This window comes from Puma concolor, chromosome D4 (genome assembly GCF_028749965.1).
Source record: "Puma concolor isolate L17-30 chromosome D4, mPumCon1.1.hap2, whole genome shotgun sequence".
In the NCBI taxonomy this organism is placed as follows: domain Eukaryota; kingdom Metazoa; phylum Chordata; class Mammalia; order Carnivora; family Felidae; genus Puma; species Puma concolor.
Window position 1 is genome coordinate 51,051,775 of NC_141679.1, and position 25,606 is coordinate 51,077,380.

Genomic DNA, 25,606 nt, shown 5'->3' on the forward strand with positions numbered 1-25,606 from the left:
TGAGTCTACACGACACTATAGCCAGCCAATTGTCAAGGTTTTCACCTTGTTGTTCTAATAGATTATTAGCCCCAAGTATTAGAGCGTATATATTAGATACGCCCGTTATATAATTTCTATTTCTACAGAGGGCAGAATAGAGAATGCGTTTAAGGGAAATGCCTTCAAATTTAGGAAAAGGATTTAGAAGAAAAAACGGACTGACCTGTTTAGTAGTCTCTCCCTTACAAGCTTCACTTTCTGTGAACTCTGTGAAAATTCGAAGGCATTCCTTCCTAGTGTCACCGGAATGAGAGGGAGTGTCCTCCTCAGTAGGTTCCTTACCAAAATCAAATTGGACTACCTTGCGGTCCTCAATAGTGAGGTCCCGACTATTGTCTGGTCTTTCTAACACTTCGCCTTCTGCACGCTCACCTGCGGGAGAGACCTGGGGCCGGCTTGAATACCAACCTTCAGTTTCTTCATTGTGAGGATTGTCAATTGTTTTTACATATTTTTTGTGATGTGGATACCTTTCATTATGCATTCTGTTCTGTTTTTCTTTGTCACTGAAAGGTGCATGAGGTATGCTCTCTCCGGAAATACAGACATAGTTTTTCCCACCACCACAGCTTCCCATCTTAGGGAGGTGGTTTTTAGCACGATTCAAGTTTACGTTACTTTTAATATCTAGTGAGCTATGCGTGAGCGATACTGGTGGTTCTGATTTGTTATCGTCATCATCTACTTGTGTGGTTAGTTGGGTTTTATCGATTTTTTCCTCTTCTGTGCCAGTAATTTGAAGACTCCTCTCCTCTGGGGACATTATAGGTACCCTTTCATCCATATTCTGATATTTGAAGCCTCTCAATGGTTTAGGTTTCTTAGAAGTAGGCACGATTGGAGGTACATCTATTACAAGGTCATCTTCATCAGATTCTTGAAGATTTATTGTAATTCTTATTGGTGAAACATGAGGCCTTTGGCTCTCCTGGGACATGTGGCGATTCTCATCCACAGATTTTTTCAAGCGGCAGACTTGCTGTTCATCAGGCTCAGCCTGTGTCACTTTCGATGCCCCAAGCAGCTCTGCAGAATAATTCAGTAAGGGATCATATTCAAGATCAGTTGCTGGACATTTGTGGTCCAGTACATACTTTCTGGCCTGACTCTCTTCATTCTTTGATGACTCGTGCCACTCTTCCTTTGGAAGTGGGCGATTTTCAAGAAAATCTTGCCTCATATTTGTATTCCTGAAGGAGGTCATGTGACTTTGCGATGGCTCTTCATGTGTTAAAGCAAGCTTGGAGAGGCTCTTCTGCTTTTCTTCAACCTCAGTCTTGACGGATTCAATTTCTTTGCTGAGCCTTTCCAGTTCTTCCATGGTTGTGCCTAGTTTTGTCAATGCAAGAGAAGTTTTGTTTTATCTTTAAAAATCACTTCAGATGAAATGCAGACTCCAGAATATCCTGGACAAGGAGTTTACTATCAAAAGGACATTAGCTCTTCCAAACCCAGCCATCTACTAACTGATCGGTTCTTAGAAGCAGAAGTCAAGAACTAGCTCTGTTTAAGTCTTTGAAATGTCGAGCTCATCTCCATGACAGATTAAAGTACATTCGTGCCTTATTACTAAAGTGCCCCACCGATGTGGGGCCAGGTTTATACATAATTGTTAAACTCTGTCAAACATGATATAGTTTGGATATAGCCTATTGAGATTATTTACCAACCAATGACAATTTGGAACCAGTTCAAATACCCGAATGCCACTTACACCGAATTGTACATCGTATCATACACCAATATATCTTCTCTAAGAAAACATTATTTAAAGCACTAGTCTTTCCTTAATTCAGTGGGCTTCAAAATTTTCATTAAGGTCCCTGGTAGTCTACTGATTGTCTCAAACATAAACTGCCCCCTTCCCTTGCCCACCAACATAAAAAATCTTAAAAAAAAAAAAAAAATTAATCAATAAAACAAAACTCTAGAGCAGCTGGATTCACACTCCTGAGAAAAAACCAGGATAGTAACAAGAGAAAAGGCTCACAGTAACAGCTGTTCCCAATACCTGGCAGCTCCTTTCTGACTTTTAACTAAGGAAATCAAAAGTTTCTTCCCTCTTTTCAAGATACATTTTCCTATATCATTTATGGGATAATTTATACACTTCTCTCTTCTCTCAAACAAGAGATTTCAGATAGAACATGTGGTCCAACTTTTAACCTGTGAATTTATTTTCGATAATCCACATGTTTTGATAACACACATGCTGCTTTTTTACAAAAGGAGCTCTCTCCTGGCTCAACAACCTCTTTTCCTGTTACATTAATACTGCTGAAATGTACAAGAATGGGTTACAAAGGTGAATGACATTTGGGGGGAGGAAGGAGAAGGCCAAGAGCAAGCCCCAAAACGAGAACTATCCTAGGATCCAAACATAAACGCCTGGATCTAATTTCTCTTTAAATAAACGCGGACAGGGGTCTAAACTCAGGATAACCAGCCGGAACTGCATTCTGTCATCAGCTGGGTTTCATTTGGTTGCCTTGATTGAGGAAGGACTGTTTAAGCAGTGCTTTGGGTGCACTATTGAAAAAAAAAATGTGTTTATACTTTCTCTCCATCTCACAAGTTAAAAAAAACAAACAAACAACTTTTTTCCCCCACCAGAAGCTATATTTGGAGGGTTAATTTTGAAATTTGAAGGCACACTTAAGAACCTTTGGTCAGGCTACAGGTGCCTGAGAAAATTTCCTTTGGATTATAAACACTTCTTGCTGCAACCAGGGTCCCACCGCACCTTCTTTCACCAGAGCATAGTAAACCCCTTAGAGTAATTCCATGATAGGTATGGGTGACACAAGTCCACGCACATCCATCTTACAGCCAGCAAACCTGTGCATGCCTTTCTAGGATCCAGCGCGGCGGGAGCAGGGATCTCCTGGTCGGTAGCAGGGAGACCACAGCCCAGCGAGCGCCGCTCGCCCCGCCTCCCTGATCACGTGACGAAGTGGGCAGGGAAACCCATGCAGAAGGGGGCGTGTGCGCGGGGCTCTCAGTCACTGCACCGCATGTTCCCTGTCCTTTGGACCCAGGAAAGAGGGGCTCTTGAGACAACCAGCCCACTCCATCTTCCCGAACATTACTGCCCCTCCACGCCCAGGTTTCAGGAATCATGGGACCACCCAAAAGGCCTGAGAAAAACTCTCCCACTTAGGATCCCCATAGCACCATTACTGTTCAACATATCTCAAAACATACTTTTCACGGGAGGGATAAAGAAAAGGGGAATAGAGGTTGGCACTTAAGGCTCCTGATCCTGGGTGTGATGCTGGGGAGATTTTGCTCTTGGAGACTCGGGGACAACTTGGTTCTTCCTCCTAAAGCAAGAGCTTTTCTCTTTTAACAGCCACCCTGTAGGAATTGCCCTTAAGTAGCCAGTAGGAAAATAGATCAAAGTACCTCTTTGTGGGCTGGGGAAGAGGCAGATTATGGGCATCAGAGAAAGGAAATAAGAGTCGAGACAGAATGCTTGGGAGACAGAAATTAAAAAGCAATTTTTTCATGACCTTTCAGGGCAAACAGAGATCTAGAGAACCTGCTGAGGAAATGTACGTTTGGTTAGTAGAGGACAAATGAGGCACCCCCACCCCCAACACACAGACAGACACACGCACACACCAGCCGGGGCTATACAGACCTCTCCTTACTTCTAGACCAAGCAAGAGGCCAGAGGTGGATACTAGTAAGGTTACCTGATATGCTTCATGCCCCACCCCCACTATAACTTGACTGAACTTTACAATGGTATCTGCAGTGGTCTCCACAAGCTATGCCAATTGAGGATGAGAAACCAATTTTTAAAAATATGGTTTTCATCTCTTTTGGCCATTTAAACCATAGTAATGCAATATTGATTAATTCTCTAATACTTTTGAGTCCTGGAGAGAAGTTGGGTCATTAAAATGCGACTTACATCTATTTCTATCAAGGAAATTTTCAAGGGTGGGTGAAGAAAAGAGGTGGGAGTGAATGGTAGGCAACCCCTCACGCCCACCTGACATTTTTTTCCATAAGCCCTTTCTCACCCCTGGATTCAACATGGCTCCCATGGCTCCTCCACACCTGGAGGACTTTCAAGCAGCTGCAACCATCTGCCTCACTCATTTCCCACTGCATTTCCTGGTGTCTGAACTGACAATACAAATGCTGGCACTGACCCCCGGGACGGTCCTAAGGGCACGGAAAATGGCAAAAGGACCCGGCAAAGGGTAGCATGGGCTACTGCTCAAGGCCACCCCTGAGTCACGATCTGTACACTCTCTGAGCCTACCTGAGATGAGCTGCCTTGCCACGTCTTTTCGCTCAGGGGTAGGTCTTATATAGTCCCAAGCTACTCAAAGGCGGAGCTTCCTAGCTTTCCCAACCAATGGTGAGACTGGGGCTGGAGTCCAGGGAGAAAACAGGGAGTGAGCAAATGACTGAGAATCCACAGTAGGGGAAGTGGCAGGTGAGTGGAAAGAGTGTGTCTATCCTCCATGGGGAAGGTTCATAGGGGCATAAGCTAGGGGTGGGGAGAACAATTTTCCAAGAACTTAAAGGACCCTCAGTTAAGGAGCCTTCCACCATATTTATGTGGGGCTGACCTTGCTCCTAAATAGCGTCCTTTGTTTTTTGTTATATTTGACTGTTAGCCTTCACGGATCACAGAGAGAACCATGCTTTGGAAGAACATCTTAGTTTTGCCCCTCTCCCTCAGGTGATCTTAGACAAGGCATCTGACTTACCTGAGTTTTCATTTGTTGATCTGTGAAATAAATGTGCTTTTCATAGGGTAATAGAATTCAGTGTGATATAATATACCAAACTGCCTAACATAAAGTAGGTGAGAATTTAGGAAGGCAATGAAACCTAAGTTCTCCCCCAACCCCCAGGTCTACACACATCCACAAAAGACCAGATGCATGTTCCTAAAATCTTTTCTGTTGAAACTAATTCCTCAAAGTGAAACAATATCCATATTCCATGGGTCTTCTTTGTAAACTGAAATACTCCTGGGATGGAGAGCCTCCTAAGTCACTGAGAAGTTGACGACTTTTAAACAAGAATGCTAGGAGGCTCTAGTACTAATTTAGTTTCATTTCTTGATAGGGTACAACTGTTTCACCAGTAAAACACAAACAGGTGTGTTCTTTTTGCTTTGGGGTGGGGCGTAGGTAATTGTGATTACCCTGAAAGTCCTCAGAATGCAGATAAGATAAATATCTAAATGTCTTCATTTTAAAGAGAACCAGCCTAAAGTGAATACTTTTCATAAGTCACTGTCCAGAATTATTTTTACCGGATGAGTTTTCCACACCTTAATTTATTTTCTTGTGTTTTTTCCATTATAAAACTTTTATGGCTGAGACAATTTTATTGAATACGTCCTCCTTTTCAGATATCAGAAAATTTAAATTCCTCAGCAGAGTTTCCAAGTCATGACCTTAATGAGAGTCCCAAAGAAATTGCTTTCTGACTCAAACTTAATGTCTATTCAATCTGTGGGAGTTTCTTCACTTGGTTCCTCACTCTGAATTAAATCTGACTCATCATTCATGCCTGTATCATCTGAGGCTGTGGAAATCATGTCCGTTGTTCTAGATTTTGACAATGTGTCTTCTTTTTTCAATTCTGAAGATGTAGTACCCCAAAATGTGCTGCTGTCAGCACTCTTAGAAAAAGATGTGTCTGATACACCTTCTGACGGGTGGAAGTAAGACAGAGTTGCCAGCTCTGGGTTGACGGAGTATTCGGTTAGAACTGGACTTTTATAACTGAAAAAGAAAACAGGTATCAAGAATTGTTCCTAATTACATACATTTGCAGCTCAACTCAATTCAGAAAGGCATCACAAAAATTGAAACAATATGGAATTGGAATTCTGTCCAATTACTTGGTATAATGCCATATAAATAAGTAAAAAATGTTAGACCCTAAGTAGATGTGCTGTTGAGAACAGAGGTCATAGTTCTTTTGTTCCCAAGCTAGAAAAAAGAATGCATATCTAAATTCTCTATATCCTTTTCGATTGACTAGTGTTATTTTTATCTCTAGATGACTAAAATACTAGGGAAAAATTCTCCCTGAGAGACAGCCCCCTGCTCCTTTCTGAATAGAGGAAATGGAGCCTAAGCTCATATCTTACAGATAAATTTGGGAGCTGCATTTCTTTTTTTTTTTTTTTTTTTAATTTTTTTTTCAACGTTTATTTATTTTTGGGACAGAGAGAGACAGAGCATGAACAGGGGAGGGGCAGAGAGAGAGGGAGACACAGAATCAGAAACAGGCTCCAGGCTCTGAGCCATCAGCCCAGAGCCCGACGCGGGGCTCGAACTCACAGACGGTGAGATCGTGACCTGGCTGAAGTCGGACGCTTAACCGACTGCACCACCCAGGCGCCCCAAGGGAGCTGCATTTCCTAACAGCTACTAAAGAAAGGAGGGTGTGAGCTTCATATCACACCTGTTACAAAGACTCCAGAGGTCTGCAGACTTACCTCATTGTCTTCACCTTGTACAGCAAGGCACTGCTGATGGCCAAGATGATGACAAAAAGGAAGAGGGTCATCAGGGAGATGCCCAGCATTAATTTTAACTTGATTTCCTGTAGCTGTGTCATGTTATCTTCATTTATGGCATTCAAATCAGAGTCTGAGAAGAAAGAAAGAAAAGGCAATGGGAAAGAGTAACCGAGTCCAGCATGTTTCCTGGAGAAGTAAGGATAGCAGAGCAACTGCAGAAAAGCGTTCGCCATCCTGAGTAGTCACTACTCACGCCCACTACTCATATACCATGCAGAGAAGACTGTAGGCTCCATCATATGGCTAAGTGCCCTTCACTTTTTTTTAAACCTTCACTAGAGTCCTGGAAGAGCTGTTCTTAGCTCCATTTTACCGGATCACAGAAGTTTATGAATTTGCCCATGGCACCTAGCTATTAAGTGGCAAAATCTGGTTTCAAACCCACATTACCAGGTGCTAAAATGTGTATATAGGAATCTTCCTCCCTAATAAAAACCACTGGAAAGATGACTATTGAAAATATGATGGACTCACACAACAGGGGTTAGTCCTTCAGCAGAGAAAGATAGAATTTTACTGTTGGGAACTGCATTGATTTTTCTCTGATGCCAAAAGGATGGTGTACTGAGGTTTAAGAAATGAATTTACCATTTTATTACTGAGATCAAACCTAATGTATATGATGTTAAAAAAAGAAATGAAAACTTACTGCTTTCTAAAATATGTGATAAAAATCATGTCCAGACCCAGAGCTATCAAAGATATCAAATCTATTGATGAAAATATAACTTTACTGCCAAATTTTATATTTTCCTGAATTTATGCCTCACTTAATAGCCATTTATTTAATGCGACTTTAAATGACCATGTTGTTATTTCTCTCTTCTCCCAGCTTTCTCCCACCCAAAACTTACAAAGGTTTTCATTATTTGTTAGGTATTGATGTTTTGGATAAGCAGTGACAAGCTCCCACGTCTGTATTCTCTCATTCTGTTAATTGTCAGAGTACGATCTTAGACCAAGTAGAGTGAAATGTACAACTATCATTGATTATCTTGACTTCAAGGCAGATTACTTTGGGAATGATCAAACAAATGATGTTGAAATGGGCTGTGCTCCTGAATTGCTTTGCTACTCCTTAAAAGGTTTTTTATAAAGAGGTGTACTTGTAGTACATTTTGTTTTTTGAGGTGATGGTCAAAACTAGAGAAGGGTTTGGAATTCTCAACCACTGGACATTATGACAAAGCTAATTACAAGTATGGACAGGTTTTCTCTCTCAGCCTCAGTTCTCTTGTCTGTGAAATGGCAATAATACCAACTTCATGGAGTTGCTGTGAAAACTGACATAATGTATGTAAAGCACCTGGCATGTAATAGGTACTAAATACATGACAGAAAATAAATCATGCCCAATCTAATTAGTTGGAAAGACAAAGTATTTCTAAGGTAATGCAGCCTTTGTCATTTCTATATACAATTTTTCTAAACAAAGAATTCTCTTCATTCTCTTTAAACACTGCAAGGCGAACGGCTGTATTTATTACAAATAATCCAATGCAGAAGAGAGTTGTCAGGACTTAGATGTATTACCAGGTGCAATTTTTTCCCAGTAGTTTATTTGTAGGACAGAGGTTTTGGGGTAAATTAATGTATTGCCTTATTGTGACATTTTCTATTGAAATCAGTTCTTTTACTCATATAAATACGACTAATCCATTAATGAAAACTACAAGACTGCATTCAGCAGCAGGAATTTTCTCATTCCTTGCTGGTGGGAATACAAAACAGTATAGCCACTTTGGAATTCGGTTTGGTAATTTCCTACAAAGCTAAACAGTTTTACCATACAATCCAGCAATCACAGTTGTTGGTATTGACCCAAATGAGCTGAAAACTTATGTCCACACAAAGACCTACATATGAATGTTTATAGCAGCTTTATTCATTATTGCCAAAAATTGGAAGTAATCAAGATGTCCTTTAGTAGGTGAAAGGATAAACATATTGGTACAATTTATTGTACATTGTCCAATTGTGTGGACAATGAAATGTTAAATAGTGATAAAAAGAAATGAACCATCAAGCCACAAAAATACATGGAGGAATTTTAAATGCATATTAACAAGTGCAAAAAGCCTTGTGAAAGTCAATACACTATAGTTACCAACTATAGAACATTCTGGAAAAGGCAAAAATATGGAGATGGTGAAAAGAGCAGTTGGTAGCCGGGGGTTAGTGACAGAGGGGATGGATTGGTGCAGCACAGGGGATTTTTAGGGCAGTGTAACTACTCTGTATGATTGTAATGGTGGACACATGACATCATGCATCTGTCAAAACCCACAGAACTGTACAACACAAAGTGTGGACCCTAATGTAAACTATGGACTTCAGCTAATAGTAATGTATCAACATTGGCTTGTAAATTATAAAACGTACTAAACCAATGCAAGTTGATAATGATAGGAAAAACTGAGTAGAGGAAATATAGGAGAAATCTGTACTTTCTGCTCATTTTTTTTCTGTAAGCCCCAAACTGCTCTGAACTTAGAGTCTATCAATTAAAAAAAAAAAAAAAAACTGTGTTCTATATATGATTCACTTGCCTACTCCCCCATTTGGTTTATCTGTTTTAGGAATAGAAGTTATAAAACGGGAAAATAAAAATAGCCCTCTCCAACATGGTACCTGGAGAATAATGCTTAGGGACAATTGCTTCTCTAAAACAGCAACTGTCCTCTCTGATATAGTGTTAGCCACCGTGCTACCCTTTCACATACACTTCACATTACTGGGGAAAACACTATTGCCACACAGTGAAGTCACACACTAAAATGTGTGCTGGCATTGATGCATCCATTTAATTGAAGTGTTTTGTGCTTACGTGGAATTGGGTGAAATAATTGATCTTTTTCCTCAAGCTCCTCAGCTGTTGGTGTTGCATTTAAAGCTGTTAAAACAATAAATTGGCGTTAAGGTAAACAAAATTAACTTCCTAAAATTATTGTGCGTGCGTTTAATATGTAGAATTTATTCTCATTATTCATGACACTTATGTTCCATAAAGTCATGTGAACACTGAATTAGTGAATACCAAACTGCTGCCCCTAGGGGAAATACAAGGTTAGGTTGCTGTGAACCTCTGGTCACATTTTCATCAACCAACCAATACATAACCTTGTTTTCTCTGTGTTTCTGTTTAATGATATTTTATTTAATATATATTGTTGATTCATTAACAGTGAATTCATGATTAACAGCATCATAAATATGCCTGTTATCTGACACATATTTTCTCCATAAGGTATATCACAGCCTTCTTGTGCTTAGGAATACTAACCAGTATCTTAATACTACACTTAGGGGCCATTTTAATTAGCAAAACCACCAACAAAATGCACAAACATGCAAAACACGCAGCACTAAGTAAACCACCAAAAGGACACTTAATTACAGTGTAAAAGCTAAAAAAAGGAAGGCAGAGAGTTGCCTTCCTTGTTTTACCTCAGTTGGGAACATTGAGTGTCAGGCAATTAAAATTTTTGCTGCTCTGGGCATGTCCACAAGCGACCACGAAAGTAATTTGGGGGGTTACAAATACTCTTTAGATGTAGGTAAATTCACAAATACAAAATCTGCAAATAATGAGGATCAACTGTGTATGTATATATTTCATGTCTACAATGTACATATATGTGTATGCCACATGAATTAAATTTACTCATGTGTGCATCTACATATGATATATACATTTATACATGCATATATATCAACGCACATTACATTTATTCATGTATGCCTATATGCTTTTGACATATGCAATACATATTACATATGCATTTTGACAGATGCTTGCATATATTTTGATATATACTTTGCATTTATTCACACATTTCCATGTGCTTATGGGCAAATTGCTTCAAACACAGAGAGGGACTATATTGAGCAAGAGCCTTACTTAAAATTTTTAATCATAAATAAATTGAATGACAAGGCTGCAATATTTATAGGAGAATAAACATTTAGGAGAGGGAATCAGAAAATGCAGGACATGGTCAACTTTGTGGTTTTGATTTGCATTTGCTATTATGTATGATAATGGCAGCAAAATGTTGACTTATTAATTCTTAATTAATTCTAATATTAATCCTTAATATTAGAACTGACTCATTAGAACAAAATTACACTGGTCTTGGCTTTCTTGCATAAGACTTTAGAAAACCAAAACATTTTCTCAGCTACCTAACGACTATTAGGTTAGGTAATAGTCGTTACCTTTAGCTAACATTGTCCAAAATGCAGGCTCATTTGGATGGTTGGTTCGTCCTGTTTAAAAAACAAAATAGAACAGGATAACTAGGTAAGGTGAGTTCGCTTTAGTAAATTTAGGATAGAACATTTATTCACTTTTCTGTTGGTCATGTAACAGTTATACTTTGAGCTCCTACCATGTTCCAGACCCTGTGGTCGGCACTAAAGTTACAAAAGTGACAAGACATGGACCTTATGCTGAAGGAACACACCCTCAGTTTGGGAGACAGACAAAAATCACTATTCATTATGTTGCAGGATAACGGGGGCTTCAATAGAAACACACAAGTGGTGTGCACATAGAAACCAGCTGCAAAGGCCGGAAACTCTTCGAAAGGGAGACGATGCTCCAATGTAGTCTTAGAGGACTAGAAATTGTTTGCTAGGCAAACAAGGGAAGAGTGAGGTTATTTCACTGTGAACAAAGTCAGAGTCGTGAGCAGATTTGGTGAGTTCTAAGAGCCTCAGGTAGTCTGAAGTGAAGAATGTGGGTGGGAAATGGGACCACAGAAGAAACTTGAACCTTTCCCAGGGGTCAGATTGTTTCAGATTTAAACGCCTGGTTTAGTAACTAGAACATGATCTCAAACCTAGTAGTAAATTACTAAAGATATTTAAGAAAGGATATCACTAGGATGATTTTCTAGTTCTAAATATATAAAAAAGATGACTAAGTTGTTTGTTTTAGTAGTGTTAGAGATGCAAACTAATTCACAACAGTCACGTGAGAAACATACTTGGATTGCATGAACTGGAGAAAATAGGGTTTCATGTAACGACAGGTCCATTGTCTTCAATTAGACCACTTGTTCAAGACCTTAGAGGAGAGCCATCCTGGGGGTTATGTTTTCACAAATATTTCATAAGGAACAATATTATCAGCAGGAGAGATAAATGATGATTTTGATTTTGAAACCTCTCACTACCAACCGCCCCCCACCCCCCACCAATAATTTTGGGAAACACTAATAATTGACTCTAATTAGAAATAAATTTATTCCTCAAGCAGATAGACACTTGTACATTATTGTTTTTAAAATAATATTAAAATGTATTTAATATATTTATATGTTGAATATAAATATAAGTGTAATACATTTTGTTAAAATAGATTTTATTTTAAAAAGAGCTCACACCCTCTCCCTTCATCAGGTAAGTCTAAAAATGGACTCAGACTTCCATTGTTTCAAAGATTTTCAAGTGACTTTAAATTGCAGCTGTGTAAGTTCTTTATAGCACGCTATTACTTTATGAGACATCCAGAGTAATGAGACTTAAATTAAATCGTATAATGATATGCTCCAGGTATGACTAATGTGTAGAAACTTTAATACTTCGATATTGTTTTTGAAGGGGTTCAGTAGCATGTTCTTCACTGGTGGCTTTCCCAGGGAATGACGTAGTTGTTTCATTGAGGAGTTTATCTAGGAAAAGCGATAATAAATTATCAGCACATACAAATATTGACAACGTCTGTGATTAGGCATATTTTTTAAGCTAAAAAATGGAACATAGAAGAAAAAGAGAAAGATGTTGACATTTTCCTGAGATATCGTAAAGGAGGGGAAAGACGAAGGCATTGAAGAATAAAGTTTTGGGAAAATGGGTTGCCTGAGAAGGGATTAATACGCCTATAATTTGTGGGAAAGAGGAAAAGCTGGTACTGTGGGGCCAGAAGCTTCTTTTAGAGGTAAAAGAGGTAAATACCAGATGGTATTCTGAGCAGAACTTGAAGTGATACTATCAGCCCAGAACAGCTTGGTTGCTGGTCAGTGTCAGGACGTGGAAGAGGAAGGTACATCAGTATCCTTGTAAATGGGAAGCGTTTCCTTTACTATTCAAAACAAAATCAAGGGTTTTCAGGCCTGATTTACTATGTATTTCAGTCTATAATGTGCCCCTCTTCTGGAGGAATGTCAGTAAGAGTGTATTTGGCAACAATTGTGACCCGAGACGTTTTCCACCCCTCCCCACCCCCCATGGTGGCCATTTCAGTCAATTTTGTTTAATGCAGGCACTAATAAAGTTCCACACGAAGTACAGGCAATCTCGCTATAGAAAAAGTTCTACATAGAGACAGAGTTAATTCGGACTGAGGCTACCAACAGCACCATGACAGGTACCTTGTTGGCAAGAAAGCTATGGAAAAGAGAGTCTGTTTCCAGACTTGACATGATTCAGGCAGGACTCCAACAAAATTGGTAAGTAATCCCCGAGGTCTGCTATAGAACCCTCATACTCTATTTTGGCAAAAAATCATGTGGATTGCCCCCTTGCCCTCATAGTTCTAGTTCCAATTGTTAGTCAAAAATTTTCTGCAGAGTTCCAACTCCTTGAGGGGCTTACTCCTCTAGAATGTCCCTACCATGTTAGCATAATTCCTTCTGTCAGATCCCCATTTTAAATGGCAACAATTCCTTATCCCTATCCAACTTTCTTTGACAATACTCTGGAGACCTGAATTGTGGGAATAGCAATTAGGTTTTGCAATTTCTTTCATGGGTCCTATGGTCCTCAAAAATCCATCTCTTAAGGAATTTGAGCTACTTGGTCTAAGACCTGCCTTTCTGTCTCTTGTCCCAAACAACTTAAGATGATGTTTGGTGTATACAAACAAAAGTGAGTGATTTGTTTAATTAACACATGCCCTTGTGTTTAATTGTGCCCATGTGTTTAATTAACACATGCCCTTGAAATGTCCCTAATTTATTTCCCAAGGTTTGGAATTTCTCAAAATATTCCATTATTATCAAATAGCTTTTATTAACAATTAGGTATTACTGAGTCTGGCTTTTCCCAATATTAAAGTTGCCAGAGCCAGACACATTCTCTCTTCTCTATTTAATTTTATCCTCTTTTCCTTGTCTTCTGTTTTATGCTTGGGGGTTTTATAGATTTGAGCTGCCAACACTTCATGGTGAAAGATATGTATATCTTTAAACATATACATATAGATATGTATATGTACTTTGGAGACTGTTAATGGCCTCCAAACTCACATGCTGGCAACAGCTTTATTTAGCAAATTCATTATGCTTGGTGGAAAGACACAAAAAAGAAATAAGAACATTTGAAGTTGAAGGTATAAGCAGAAAGGAGTAAAAATGTGGGCTTAAGAACGACATACTGTTTTATACAGCTATACATTTAGTCATTTATCTTTCCATGAAAACCAAAAACATGAGGCTAAGAAATGCAAGAACCTCCTTGACTTCTAACTTTATTAGTGCAAGGGGTATGGAGTCTCCTTATTTTGGAGGTAGGATTCTCTGACACTAGGTCCACTAAGACCTTTTTCCTACTTGATACTCTCTAGAGCTATTTAGAAATCTTGCTTTAAGGGCTCTTCCTATTTGCAGTGGTGGTTTTCACTACTTTCAGTACTTACAGTTTCTTAGAGCAAATTGCAAATCGGTTGTTGCTCTCACAGATATTTCAGACTGGCTGCCATTTACATTTTGCGTTGTGAACACATCTAAAAACACAAGATCAAATATTTTCAGCAACTAGCTAAGTTACTTCTTGTTCCTTTAAATTTTTCCTCATCTGATTTTTTTTTCTTAAAACAAAGGTACTAATTCCAAGAAAAGAATAATAAAGTATTTGAGATATTCTTCATCTACAAATTGAGGAAATGGGGCATGGTTTAAAAATAAAATTCATGGGGGAAAAAGCCAAATTGGTATCTTGATATTAAATAACATTCCAAGGAGAAATTATTGAGGAAATTATAACAAGTGCTAAAGTAGATTTGTAGGTGTATATTATTATCACTGTATTGATATAATCAAAAGCCAAGTAAGAAGCATTAGTTTGCCCCTGAACCTTCTGTTAGATTATAGAATAGCTTAAACAGCATATATTTCAATAACAATAACAATCACAGTCTCCCATACATGTTCACATTTACATATATACATAAAGATTCTTGCTCTTAAAAGTTGTCAGTGGGGTTGGTTATAATTCAAAACCAATGGATATATCCACCCAGAGTAAGAGTAGATTGGATCAAGATGGCTGACTGAATCATTGACATATGAATATATATACATGTCTCTTTTTTCCAAAATCTCATGAAATGACAGAAAATCTTATATGTACGTGAATACATATGTATGTTTAGTACATACACATCTATTCATTCGTCATACCACTCAGGCTTACACTCATGCTTACACATACACACACATGCACACACACACACACAGTCCCATTAATGTAAAATGATTTTTGAGGAATTTCTGAGCTAGATCTATGGAAAAATGTAGCAAAAGGAAGCAAAAGCCCAACATGTATGTTGTAAGTTATGAAAGTATAGAAACTAAGACACAGTGGTATTTTTACAGGGAAAGACAGATCAAAGAAACAATAAAAAAGGTAGCAACTGACCCAAGTTCAAATGAGAGTATATATTAAATGGGTTTCACATAAGTAGGGAATTGGTGTTCAATATTAGGCAATTCTCCTTGAAAAACACAAAGTTTCATGCCTATTTTATGCCATATACAAAGATAACTGATTTAAGAACTAAAAGTTAAAGACAAAAATATGAAATCATTTGAAAAAATAGGAAAATAATTTATCTTGGATTGAATAAGACCTATCTAACCAAAATACAAATTTTTTAAAAAAATAATCAACATTGATTTCATAAAATTAAAATTTTTCTCTGTGATTAAGATCCTAAACAGGTTTTAAAGATAAGCAATAGACTGGGGGGAAAATACCTGTTAACTATTACTATAGCAAAAACAATTTGCTAAACATAAAAGAGCCCCTACAAATACATGAAAATACAACCTGATAGAAAAATGGGCCATGGATATGAATAGGCAAATCATAGAAGTAGGAATAAAAATATCCCAAAAATACAGAGAAAAATGCTCAACTTCATAAGTAATCAGAATGCAAATGAAAATAGTCATGGAAAATTCTCATTTATATTCACAAAATATGGTTAACAATTTTCATTGTAGGTAAGATTGTGGAGCATTCTTGGAGGCTATAAATTGGTAGATGCTTTTTGGCAGTGTCTGGGTGGCTCAGTCGGTTAGGCGTCCGACTTCAGCTCATGTCATGATCTCACGGTTTGTGAGTTCGAGCCCCACCTCGGGCTCTCTGCTGACAGCTCAGAGCCTGGAGCCTGCTTTGGATTCTGTGTCTCCCTATCTGTCTGCTCCTCCCCTGTTCACTCTCTCTCTTTCTCTCTCTCTGTGAAAAATAAAAATAAAACATTAACAAATAAATAAATAAATTGGTAGATGCTTTTTGGAGGGCAATTTGGTGGTATCTATCAATATTTTTAAAGATTCATTTTTTTATTCAGCAATGTCCAGTACTCGGTATCTATCTAAAGGGAGATACACTTAAGCATATATGAGAAGAATGTCCAAGGGAAAAACTGCACATAATCTAATTCTTTAAAAAAGATAGTGGCTCAATTATGGGACATCATTTTCTGGAGTACTAGGTATCCACCTAGTGGATAGATGTGAAACGAGCTTGAGGTGTTAAATGAGAAAAGTAAATCTTGACACATTTTTGGTAAGATTTCATTTATGTTTTGTATGTATTTGTGTGTGTAAGAATGATTTTTTTCTTTAATCAAAGTTATCATCAGGCTCTTGATTTATACCCTCTGTTAATTCCAGAGGTACATCCTGAAAGGGGAATGGTTGAACCATGTGCACACCATAGTGGCGGTCTGATCCTGGACAGATTAGATCCGACTCCTCCTGACTCTGCTTTTGGTAGCTATGAAACCTGGCAATTGACCTCTCTGAGCATCAGGTGTTTTTTGCACCTACAAAAGACAGATATTGATTCATCAAAGAGAAAATAGAAATACAACTTACACATTATTGTGATCAAAGTACTTGAGTGTATATATTTGTACATGTATATATATGTCTATATCTTGATTGTATTTCTATTTTTAATTTGATTAATGTTAATAAGAATCCCAAGATAATTAGATTTAATCTTAATTTTTTTATTTTTCATTTTTAAAAAGTTTATTTATTTTGAGAGGGAGCAGGGGAGGGACAGAGAGAGAGAGAGAATCCCAAGCAGGCTCCATGCTGTTAGCACAGAGCCCCACATGGGGCTCGAACCCACAAAGCTCAAGATCATGATCTGAGCTGAGAGCAAGAGTTGGATGGTTAATCGACTGAGCCACCCAGGCACCCCTGTTTTTATTCTTAACAAGAGTTTCTTAGGAACTTTTCACTTTTTAGAATGGTGGACCTTACAAGGAGATGGAAAGAAAGCCCATATGAGTAATGATGAATAAACTCAAGTTTGATGGACCTTCCAAACATCTTAAAGTCATCTTGACATGAATTGAATTTTGCCCCCCCTCCAAAAGTCTGAACCCCCAGCACCTCAGAATGAAACCTAATTCAAAATAGGGTTGTTGAAGATAAAATTAATCAAGATGAAGTCAGCTTCTTAGTCTGGCCGCCTTGGACAGGGCTGGGCAGGGTAAGGTGGGGTAGGGTAGGGTAGGGCAGGGAAAAAAAGATGGAGTCACCCTGGAGTAGGTTGGGATCCTCATCTGATATGGTGTCCTTACAAGAAGATGGAAATGGACAGAGAGACAGAGCAAGAGTGTCATGTGAAGATGGAGGCAGAGATGGGAATTCGTGACAAGCTGAGGAATGCCTGGGGCTACCAGAAGCTTGAAGAGGCAAGGAACGATCCTTCCCTAGAGGCTTTGGGGAGAGTATAGCATGACCAAAACTTTGGTTTTGGATTTCTCGCTTCCAGAACTGTGAGAGAATAAATTTCTGTTGCTCTGAGCTACCCAGTCTGTGGTACTTTGTTTTAGCAGCCCTAGAAAATGGATACACACCTCCAAAGAAAGTTTGGTTAACAAAAAACCATACAATTAGATCAATTGCAAATCACCAGAATGCCACGTGCCCTCTGTTAATTACAGACCATTATTGAAAGAATCTTGTTAAACTTCATAGTGTCTCATGAAAACAAAGTGTCTCATGAAAAAAAATAAAAATTTCATTTTACACATGGAAACATTTAGAAGGTAAATAGGAATTTAAGATGTAGGAAATAAAATGATAGAGTTTTAAAAAGAGTTAAAATAAATCAAACCAGAATAAATAGCTTTTGCATATGTATTGCTATAAACTTTAAAGACTTACATTGTTTTATATCTTTATAATAATTGCCATTCTTCTCATTAGCAGGAGTATCCACCTTATTTTCCGGTGGCTTATTTTCTGGTGGGTCCTTATTTTCCGGTGGTTTATATTCTGGAGGTTCCTTATTTTCTAGCGGTTCCTTATTTTCTGGTGGTTCCTTGTTTTCCAGCGGTTCCTTATTTTCCATCAGTTCCTTGTTTTCCAGCGGTTCCTTATTTTCCGGTGGTTCCTTATTTTCCAGTGCCTGTTTACCTTGCTTTTCAGGTAGCATCATTTCCGATAACATCATGTCCCCAGACTCTGTAAAAGGAATGTTCAGAAATATGTTGAGTTCTTTTACTACTTTCCCCTTTTCAGCTACATTTTTTCACAAAGGATTTGAGGCCGAGATTTAGAATGTACATTATGCCATATTTCCAATGATAAACTTTACATCGACCTCTAGAAAACTGTCACATACCAATTTTCTAGGGTAATGGAGATCTTATCTCCATCTTATCTTATCTGCTATTTCTGTAAAATCTTTAAATACTTACTCTCACCATCATTATGGGAAGTCATATTGGGGAGCTGTGAGGAAAAAACCCCAGATACAAAAATATACAATATAAAATTCATTGGGAAAATGATATGATTTATCCAGTTATCTACTGCGTCTCCTCAGGGTTTCCTTTCTGTTGCCCAGCAGATCCGACAACTAGCTAGGTCATTATGATGTCACTGCCAAGTGGAGGTCAGAATGTCGGGTAGGAGTTTCCAAAAGCTTTGTGACTCAATCTGACATCTATTTTATCTTTGGTACTCTGGTGGTTTCTAGTTTTTTAAAAAGAAAAACCATTATCAGACTTTCTTTGAAAATTAAGAAATATATTTTCATGAAATAATGTGAATTGTTAGTCCCTGGATTTTAAAGAACCATGAATATTGTTGCTAACAAAATGAGAACATGCTTTGGTTTTCAGAGCATTACAATATTATGTGTTCTTTTGGATAGCTGCAGCAAAGTATCTGTTAAAAACCAATTAGAGATACCAAGATTCAAGCCATATGCCCTGCCAGTTCTGGTTCATGGACTACCTTAACTATAACTCTTTAGGAAAAGTGTTTTGAAACTCATCTTTTATATATATATATATGACCTGTATCCTTCATGAAATATAAAATATTTGTTTTCCTTAAAACATTTTTATCAATGAAACCCACCTTTACCTCACATACTGATTGAAAAAATAATCTAGGACCTGGGGAAGATGGCTGCGTAGGAGGATGCTGGGCTCACCACGTCCTGCTGATCACTTAGATTCCACCTACACCTGCCTAAACAACCCAGAAAACCGCCAGAAGACTAGCAGAACTGAGTCTCTGGAGCCAAGGGCAGATGAGAGGCCCTCGGGAGAGGGTAGGAAGGGCAGAGAGGTGGTGCACATTCCACAGACTGGCAGGAGGGAGCCGGGGCGGAGGGACAGCCCGCCGGCCAAGCAGAGCCCCCGAGGCTGGCTTGCAAAAGCGGAGGGGCCGGATGGAGTGTGTTCCTATAGCAAGCGCGACTTAGCATCTGGGATGTCATAAGTTAACAGCTCTGCTCGGAAAGCGGGAAGGCTGGAGGACAAAGGGAGGGAGAGTTGCTGAGCCCCCCGGACGACAGAGCTCAGTTTGTTGGGGAACAAAGGCGCTCACCAGCGCCATCTCCCTCGCCCATCCCCCAGCCAAAATCCCAAAGGGAACCAGTTCCTGCCAGGGAACTTGCTTGCACCACGCAACCCCCCAAAGCTGTGCTTCTGCGGATCCATCCCTCCAGCGGCAGGTCTGACTCCCTCCTGGTGCCACAGGGACCTCCTGAAGCGGACCTCTGAAGAATAAGTGAGTGGAGCCTGCCCTTCCCACCCCTGTGCACCTTGCGGATCCACCCTAGCTAATACGCCAGATCTCCAGCACCACAAGCCTGGCAGTGTGCAAGTAGCCCAGACGAGCCACGCCACCCCACAGTGAACCCCACCCCTAGGAGAGGGGAAGAGAAGGCACACACCAGTCTGACTGTGGCCCCAGTGGTGGGCTGGGGGCAGATATCAGGTCTGACTGCGGTCCCGCCCACCAACGCAAGTTATTCAAGACAGCACAGGGGAAGTGCCCAGCAGTCCCGCACCACTCCAGGGACTATCCAAAATGACAAAACAGAAGAATTCCCCTCAAGAAAACGTCCAGGAAATAACAACAGCTAATGAACTGATCAAAAATGATTTAAAGAATATAACAGAAAGTGAATTTAGAATAATAGTCATAAAATTAATCGCTGGGCTTGAAAACAGTATAAAGGACAGCAGAGAATCTATTGCTACAGAGATCAAGGGACTAAGGAATAGCCAGGAAGAGCTAAAAAATGCTATTAATGACCTGCAAAATAAAATGGAGACAACCATGGCTAGGATTGAGGAGGCAGAGGAGAGAATAGGTGAACTAGAAGATAAAATTATGGAAAAAGAAGAAGCTGAGAAAAAGAGAGATAAAAAAATCCAGGAGTATGAGGGGGAAAATTAGAGAACTAAGTGATTCACTAAAGAGAAATAATCTATGCATAATTGGTATTCCAGAGGAGGAAGAGAGAGGGAAAGGTGCTGAAGGTGTACTTGAAGAAATAATAGCTGAGAACTTTCCTGATCTGGGGAAGGAAAAAGGCATTGAAATCCAAGAGGCACAGAGAACTCCCTTCAGACGTAACTTGAATCGATCTTCTGCACGACATATCATAGTGAAACTGGCAAAATACAAGGATAAAGAGAAAATTCTGAAAGCAGCTAGAGATAAACATGCTCTAACATATAAAGGGAGACCTATAAGACTTATGACTGATCTCTCTATTGAAACTTGGCAGGCCAGAAAGGAATGGCAGGAGATCTTCAATGTGATGAACAGAAAAAATATGCAGCCGAGAATCCTTTATCCAGCAAGTCTGTCCTTTAGAATAGAAGGAGAGATAAAGGTCTTCCCAAACAAACAAAAACTGAAGGAATTCATCACCATTAAACCAGCCCTACAAGAGATCCTAAGGGGGATCCTGTGAGACAACGTACCAGAGACATCGCTACAAGCATGAAACCTACAGACATCACAATGACTCTAAACCCGTATCTTTCAATAATAACGCTGAATGTAAATGGACTAAGTGCTCCAACCAAAAGACATAGGGTATCAGAATGGATTAAAAAAAAAAAAAACACATCTATTTGCTGTCTACAAGAAACTCATTTTAGACCTGAGGACACCTTCAGATTGAAAAGTGAGGGAATGGAGAACTATTTATCATGCTACTGGAAGTCAAAAGAAAGCTGGAGTAGCTATACTTATATCAGACAAACTAGACTTTAAATTAAAGGCTGTAACAAGAGATGAAGAAGGGCGTTATATAATAATTAACATGGTCTATCCATCAGGAAGAGCTAACAATTATAAATGTCTATGCGCCGAATACGGGAACCCCCAAATATATAAAACAATTAATCACAAACATAAGCAACCTTATTGATAAGAATGTGGTAATTGCAGGGGACTTTAACACTCCACTTACAGAAATGGATAGATCATCTAGACACACGGTCAGTTAAGAAACAAGGGCCCTGAATGATACATTGGATCAGATGGACTTGACAGATATATTTAGAACTCTGCATCCCAAAGCAACAAAATATACTTTCTACTCGAGTGCACATGGAACATTCTCCAAGATAGATCACATACTGGGTCACAAAACAGCCCTTCATAAGTATGCAAGAATTGAAATCCTACCATGCATACTTTCAGACCACAACGCGATGAAACTTGAAATCAACCACAGGAAAAAGTTTGGCAAACCTCCAAAAGCATGGAGGTTAAAGAACACCCTACTAAATAAAGAATGAGTGGGTAAACCAGGCAATTAGAGAAGAAATTAAAAAATATATGGAAACAAATGAAAATGAAAATACAACAATACAAATGCTTTCGGATGCAGCGAAGGCAGTCCTGAGGAAAATACATTGCAATCCAGGCCTATCTCAAGAAACAAGAAAAATCCCAAATACAAAATCTAACAGCACACCTAAAGGAATAGAAGCAGAGCAGCAAAGGCAGCCTAAACCCAGAAGAAGAAGAGAAATAATAAAGATCAGAGTAGAAATAAACAATATAGAATCTAAAAAAACTGTAGAGCAGATCAACGAAACCAAGAGTAGGTTTTTTGAAAAAATAAACAAAATTGATAAACCTCTAGCCAGGCTTCTCAAAAAGAAAAGGGAGATGACCCAAATAGATAAAATCATGAATGAAAATGGAATTATTACAACCAATCCCTCAGAGATACAAACAATTATCAGGGAATACTATGAAAAATTATATGCCAACAAACTGGACAACTTGGAAGAAATGCACAAATTCCTAAACACCCACACGCTTCCAAAACTCAATCAGGAGGAAATAGAAAGCTTGAACAGACCCATAACCAGCGAAGAAATGGAATCAGTCATCAAAAATCTCCCAACAAATAAGAGTCCAGGACCAGATGGCTTCCCAGGGGAGTTCTACCAGACGTTTAAAGCAGAGATAATACCTATCTTTCTCAAGCTATTCCAAGAAATAGAAAGGGAAAGAAAACTTCCAGACTCATTCTAGGAAGCCAGTATTACTTTGATCCCTAAACCAGACAGAGACCCATTAAAAAAAGAGAACTACAGGGCAATATCCCTGATGAATATGGATGCAAAAATTCTCAGTAAGATACTAGCAAATCGAATTCAATAGCATATAAAAAGAATTATTCACCATGATCAAGTGGGATTCATTCCTGGGATGCAGGGCTGGTTCAACATTCGCAAATCAATCAACGTGATACATTACATTAATAAAAGAAAAGATAAGAACCATATGATCCTGTCAATCGATGCAGAAAAGGCCTTCGACAAAATTCAGCAACGTTTCTTAATAAAAACCCTCGAGAAAGTCGGGATAGAAGGAACATACTTAAAGATCATAAAAGCCATTTATGAAAAGCCCACAGCTAACATCATCCTCAATGGGGAAAAACTGAGAGCTTTTTCCCTGAGATCAGGAACACGACAGGGATGTCCACTCTCACCACTGTTGTTTAACATAGTGTTGGAAGTTCTAGCATCAGCAATCAGATGACAAAAGGAAATCAAAGACATCAAAATTGGCAAAGATGCAGTTAAGCCTTCACTTTTTGCAGATGACATGATATTATACATGGAAAACCTGACAGACTCCACCAAAAGTCTGCTAGAAGTGATACATGAATTCAGCAAAGTTGCAGGATACAAAATCAATGCACAGAAATCAGTTGCATTTTTATACACTAATAATGAAGCAACAGAAAGGCAAATAAAGAAACTGATCCCATTCACAATTGCACCAAGAAGCATAAAATACCTAGGAATAAATCTAACCAAAGATGTAAAAGATCTGTATGCTGAAAACTATAGAAAGCTTATGAAGGAAATTGAAGAAGATATAAAGAAATGGAAAAACGTTCCGTGCTCATGGATTGGAAGAATAAATATTGTCAAAATGTCAATACTACCCAAAGCTATCTACACATTCAATGCAATCCCAATCAAAATTGCACCAGCATTCTTCTCGAAACTAGAAGAAGCAATCCTAAAATACATATGGAACCACAAAAGGCCCCGAATAGCCAAAGTAATTTTGAAGAAGAAGACCAAAGCAGGAGGCATCACAATCCCAGACTTTAGCCTCTACTACAAAGCTGTCATCATCAAGACAGCATGGTATTGGCACAAAAACAGACACATAGACCACTGGAATAGAATAGAAACCCCAGAACTAGACCCACAAACGTATGGCCAACTCATCTTTGAGAAAGCAGGAAAGAACATCCAATGGAAAAAAGACAGTCTCTTTAACAAATGGTGCTGGGAGAACTGGACAGCAACATGCAGAAGATTGAAACTAGACCACTTTCTCACACCATTCACAAAAATAAACTCAAAATGGATAAAGGACCTGAATGTGAGACAGGAAACCATCAAAACCCTAGAGGAGAAAGCAGGAAAAGACCTCTCTGACCTCAGTCGTAGCAATTTCTTACTTGACACATCCCCAAAGGCAAGGGAATTAAAGGCAAAAATGAACTATTGGGACCTTATGAAGATAAAAAGCTTCTGCACAGCAAAGGAAACAATCAACAAAACTAAAAGGCAACCAACGGAATGGGAAAAGATATTTGCAAATGACATATCAGACAAAGGGCTAGTATCCAAAATCTATAAAGAGTTCACCAAACTCCACACCCGAAAAACAAATAACCCAGTGAAGAAATGGGCAGAAAACATGAATAAACACTTCTCTAAAGAAGACATCTGGATGGCCAACAGGCACATGAAAAGATGCTCAACGTCGCTCCTCATCAGGGAAATACAAATCAAAACTACACTCAGATATCACCTCATGCCAGTCAGAGTGGCCAAATGCTGGAGAGGATGTGGAGAAATTGGAACCCTCTTGCACTGTTGGTGGGAATGCAAATTGGTGCAGCCACTCTGGAAAGCAGTGTGGAGGTTCCTCAGAAAATTAAAAATAGACCTACCCTATGACCCAGCAATAGCACTGCTAGGAATTTACCCAAGGGACACAGGAGTACTGATGCATAGGGGCACTTGTACCCCAATGTTTATAGCAGCACTCTCAACAACAGCCAAATTATGGAAAGAGCCTAAATGTCCATCAACTGATGAATGGATAAAGAAATTGTGGTGTATATACACAATGGAGTACTACATGGCAATGAGAAAGAATGAAATATGGCCCTTTGTAGCAACGTGGATGGAAGTGGAGAGTGTGATGCTAAGTGAAATAAGCCATACAGAGAAAGACGGATCCCATATGTTTTCACTCTTATGTGGATCCTGAGAAATTTAACAGAAACCCATGGGGGAGGGGAAGGAAAAAAAAAAGAGGTTAGAATGGGAGACAGCCAAAGCATAAGAGACTGTTAAAAACTGAGAACAAACTGAGGGTTGATGGGGGGTGGGAGGGAGGGGAGGGTGGGTGATGGGTATTGAGGAGGGCACCTTTTGGGATGAACACTGGGTGTTGTATGGAAGCCAATTTGACAATAAATTCCATATATTGAAAAAAAAAGAAAAAATAATCTAATATTTAGGTAGTCAGAAAAGGGCTTAATTATGTTGTTATACTTATATTAATAAAATTAATAATATTATCCATATTTTTCTCATATAATAGCTTATATAATAAGAAATAGAAGCCTAAATCAAATGGACAGTATCAACAATATTGTTCTTCGTGATATTAAAGGATCACTTAACTCCTTCTCTCTCAATTTTAATTATTATTGATAGATAGCCTCTCGGCATTAGAGAATATTCCTAATTAAAATTACAGAAGCATCAGGAAAAAACTAAACAAATTTGAAAAGACTTGAAAGTTTTTTCAGCAAAATGAAGGCTCACAAATTAATTCCAACCTGGTGTCTCTACTGGGCATACCTGACGAACTAGAGGGGCACCTGACTAGGAATGTAATTGCCTAAGTGGATGAAGGGAAGCAGAGAGGA

The 25,606-nt window shown here is 38.8% G+C and overlaps 2 protein-coding genes across 5 annotated transcripts in view; both read right to left on the bottom strand.

Annotated features, from left to right (window-relative positions):
* LOC147574869 (RNA exonuclease 1 homolog) overlaps positions 1 to 5,193 on the bottom strand; it is a 43,642-nt gene extending 38,449 nt beyond the window's left edge. Inside the window, exon 1 of the mRNA XM_086685425.1 lies at positions 206 to 5,193. Coding sequence (XP_086541551.1) covers positions 206 to 1,363 — 1,158 coding nt within the window. The 5' untranslated portion in view covers positions 1,364 to 5,193. The remainder of the gene's footprint in view (positions 1 to 205) is intronic.
* A 137-nt stretch (positions 5,194 to 5,330) lies between these two features.
* Positions 5,331 to 25,606, bottom strand: part of EQTN (equatorin) — a 31,261-nt gene continuing 10,985 nt past the window's right edge. For 2 of the 4 annotated variants that reach the window (XM_086685426.1, XM_086685429.1), the window contains 7 exons: positions 18,025 to 18,324; positions 14,250 to 14,336; positions 12,196 to 12,285; positions 10,826 to 10,876; positions 9,435 to 9,500; positions 6,524 to 6,677; positions 5,331 to 5,801 (listed from right to left, as the gene is read on the bottom strand). In XM_086685426.1, coding sequence (XP_086541552.1) covers positions 5,522 to 5,801; positions 6,524 to 6,677; positions 9,435 to 9,500; positions 10,826 to 10,876; positions 12,196 to 12,285; positions 14,250 to 14,336; positions 18,025 to 18,324 — 1,028 coding nt within the window. In that variant the 3' untranslated portion in view covers positions 5,331 to 5,521. Of the gene's footprint in view, positions 5,802 to 6,523; positions 6,678 to 9,434; positions 9,501 to 10,825; positions 10,877 to 12,195; positions 12,286 to 14,249; positions 14,337 to 18,024; positions 18,325 to 18,560; positions 18,724 to 25,606 lie in introns of those variants that run through there. The other 2 variants (XM_086685428.1, XM_086685427.1) reach the window with 2 other exon arrangements.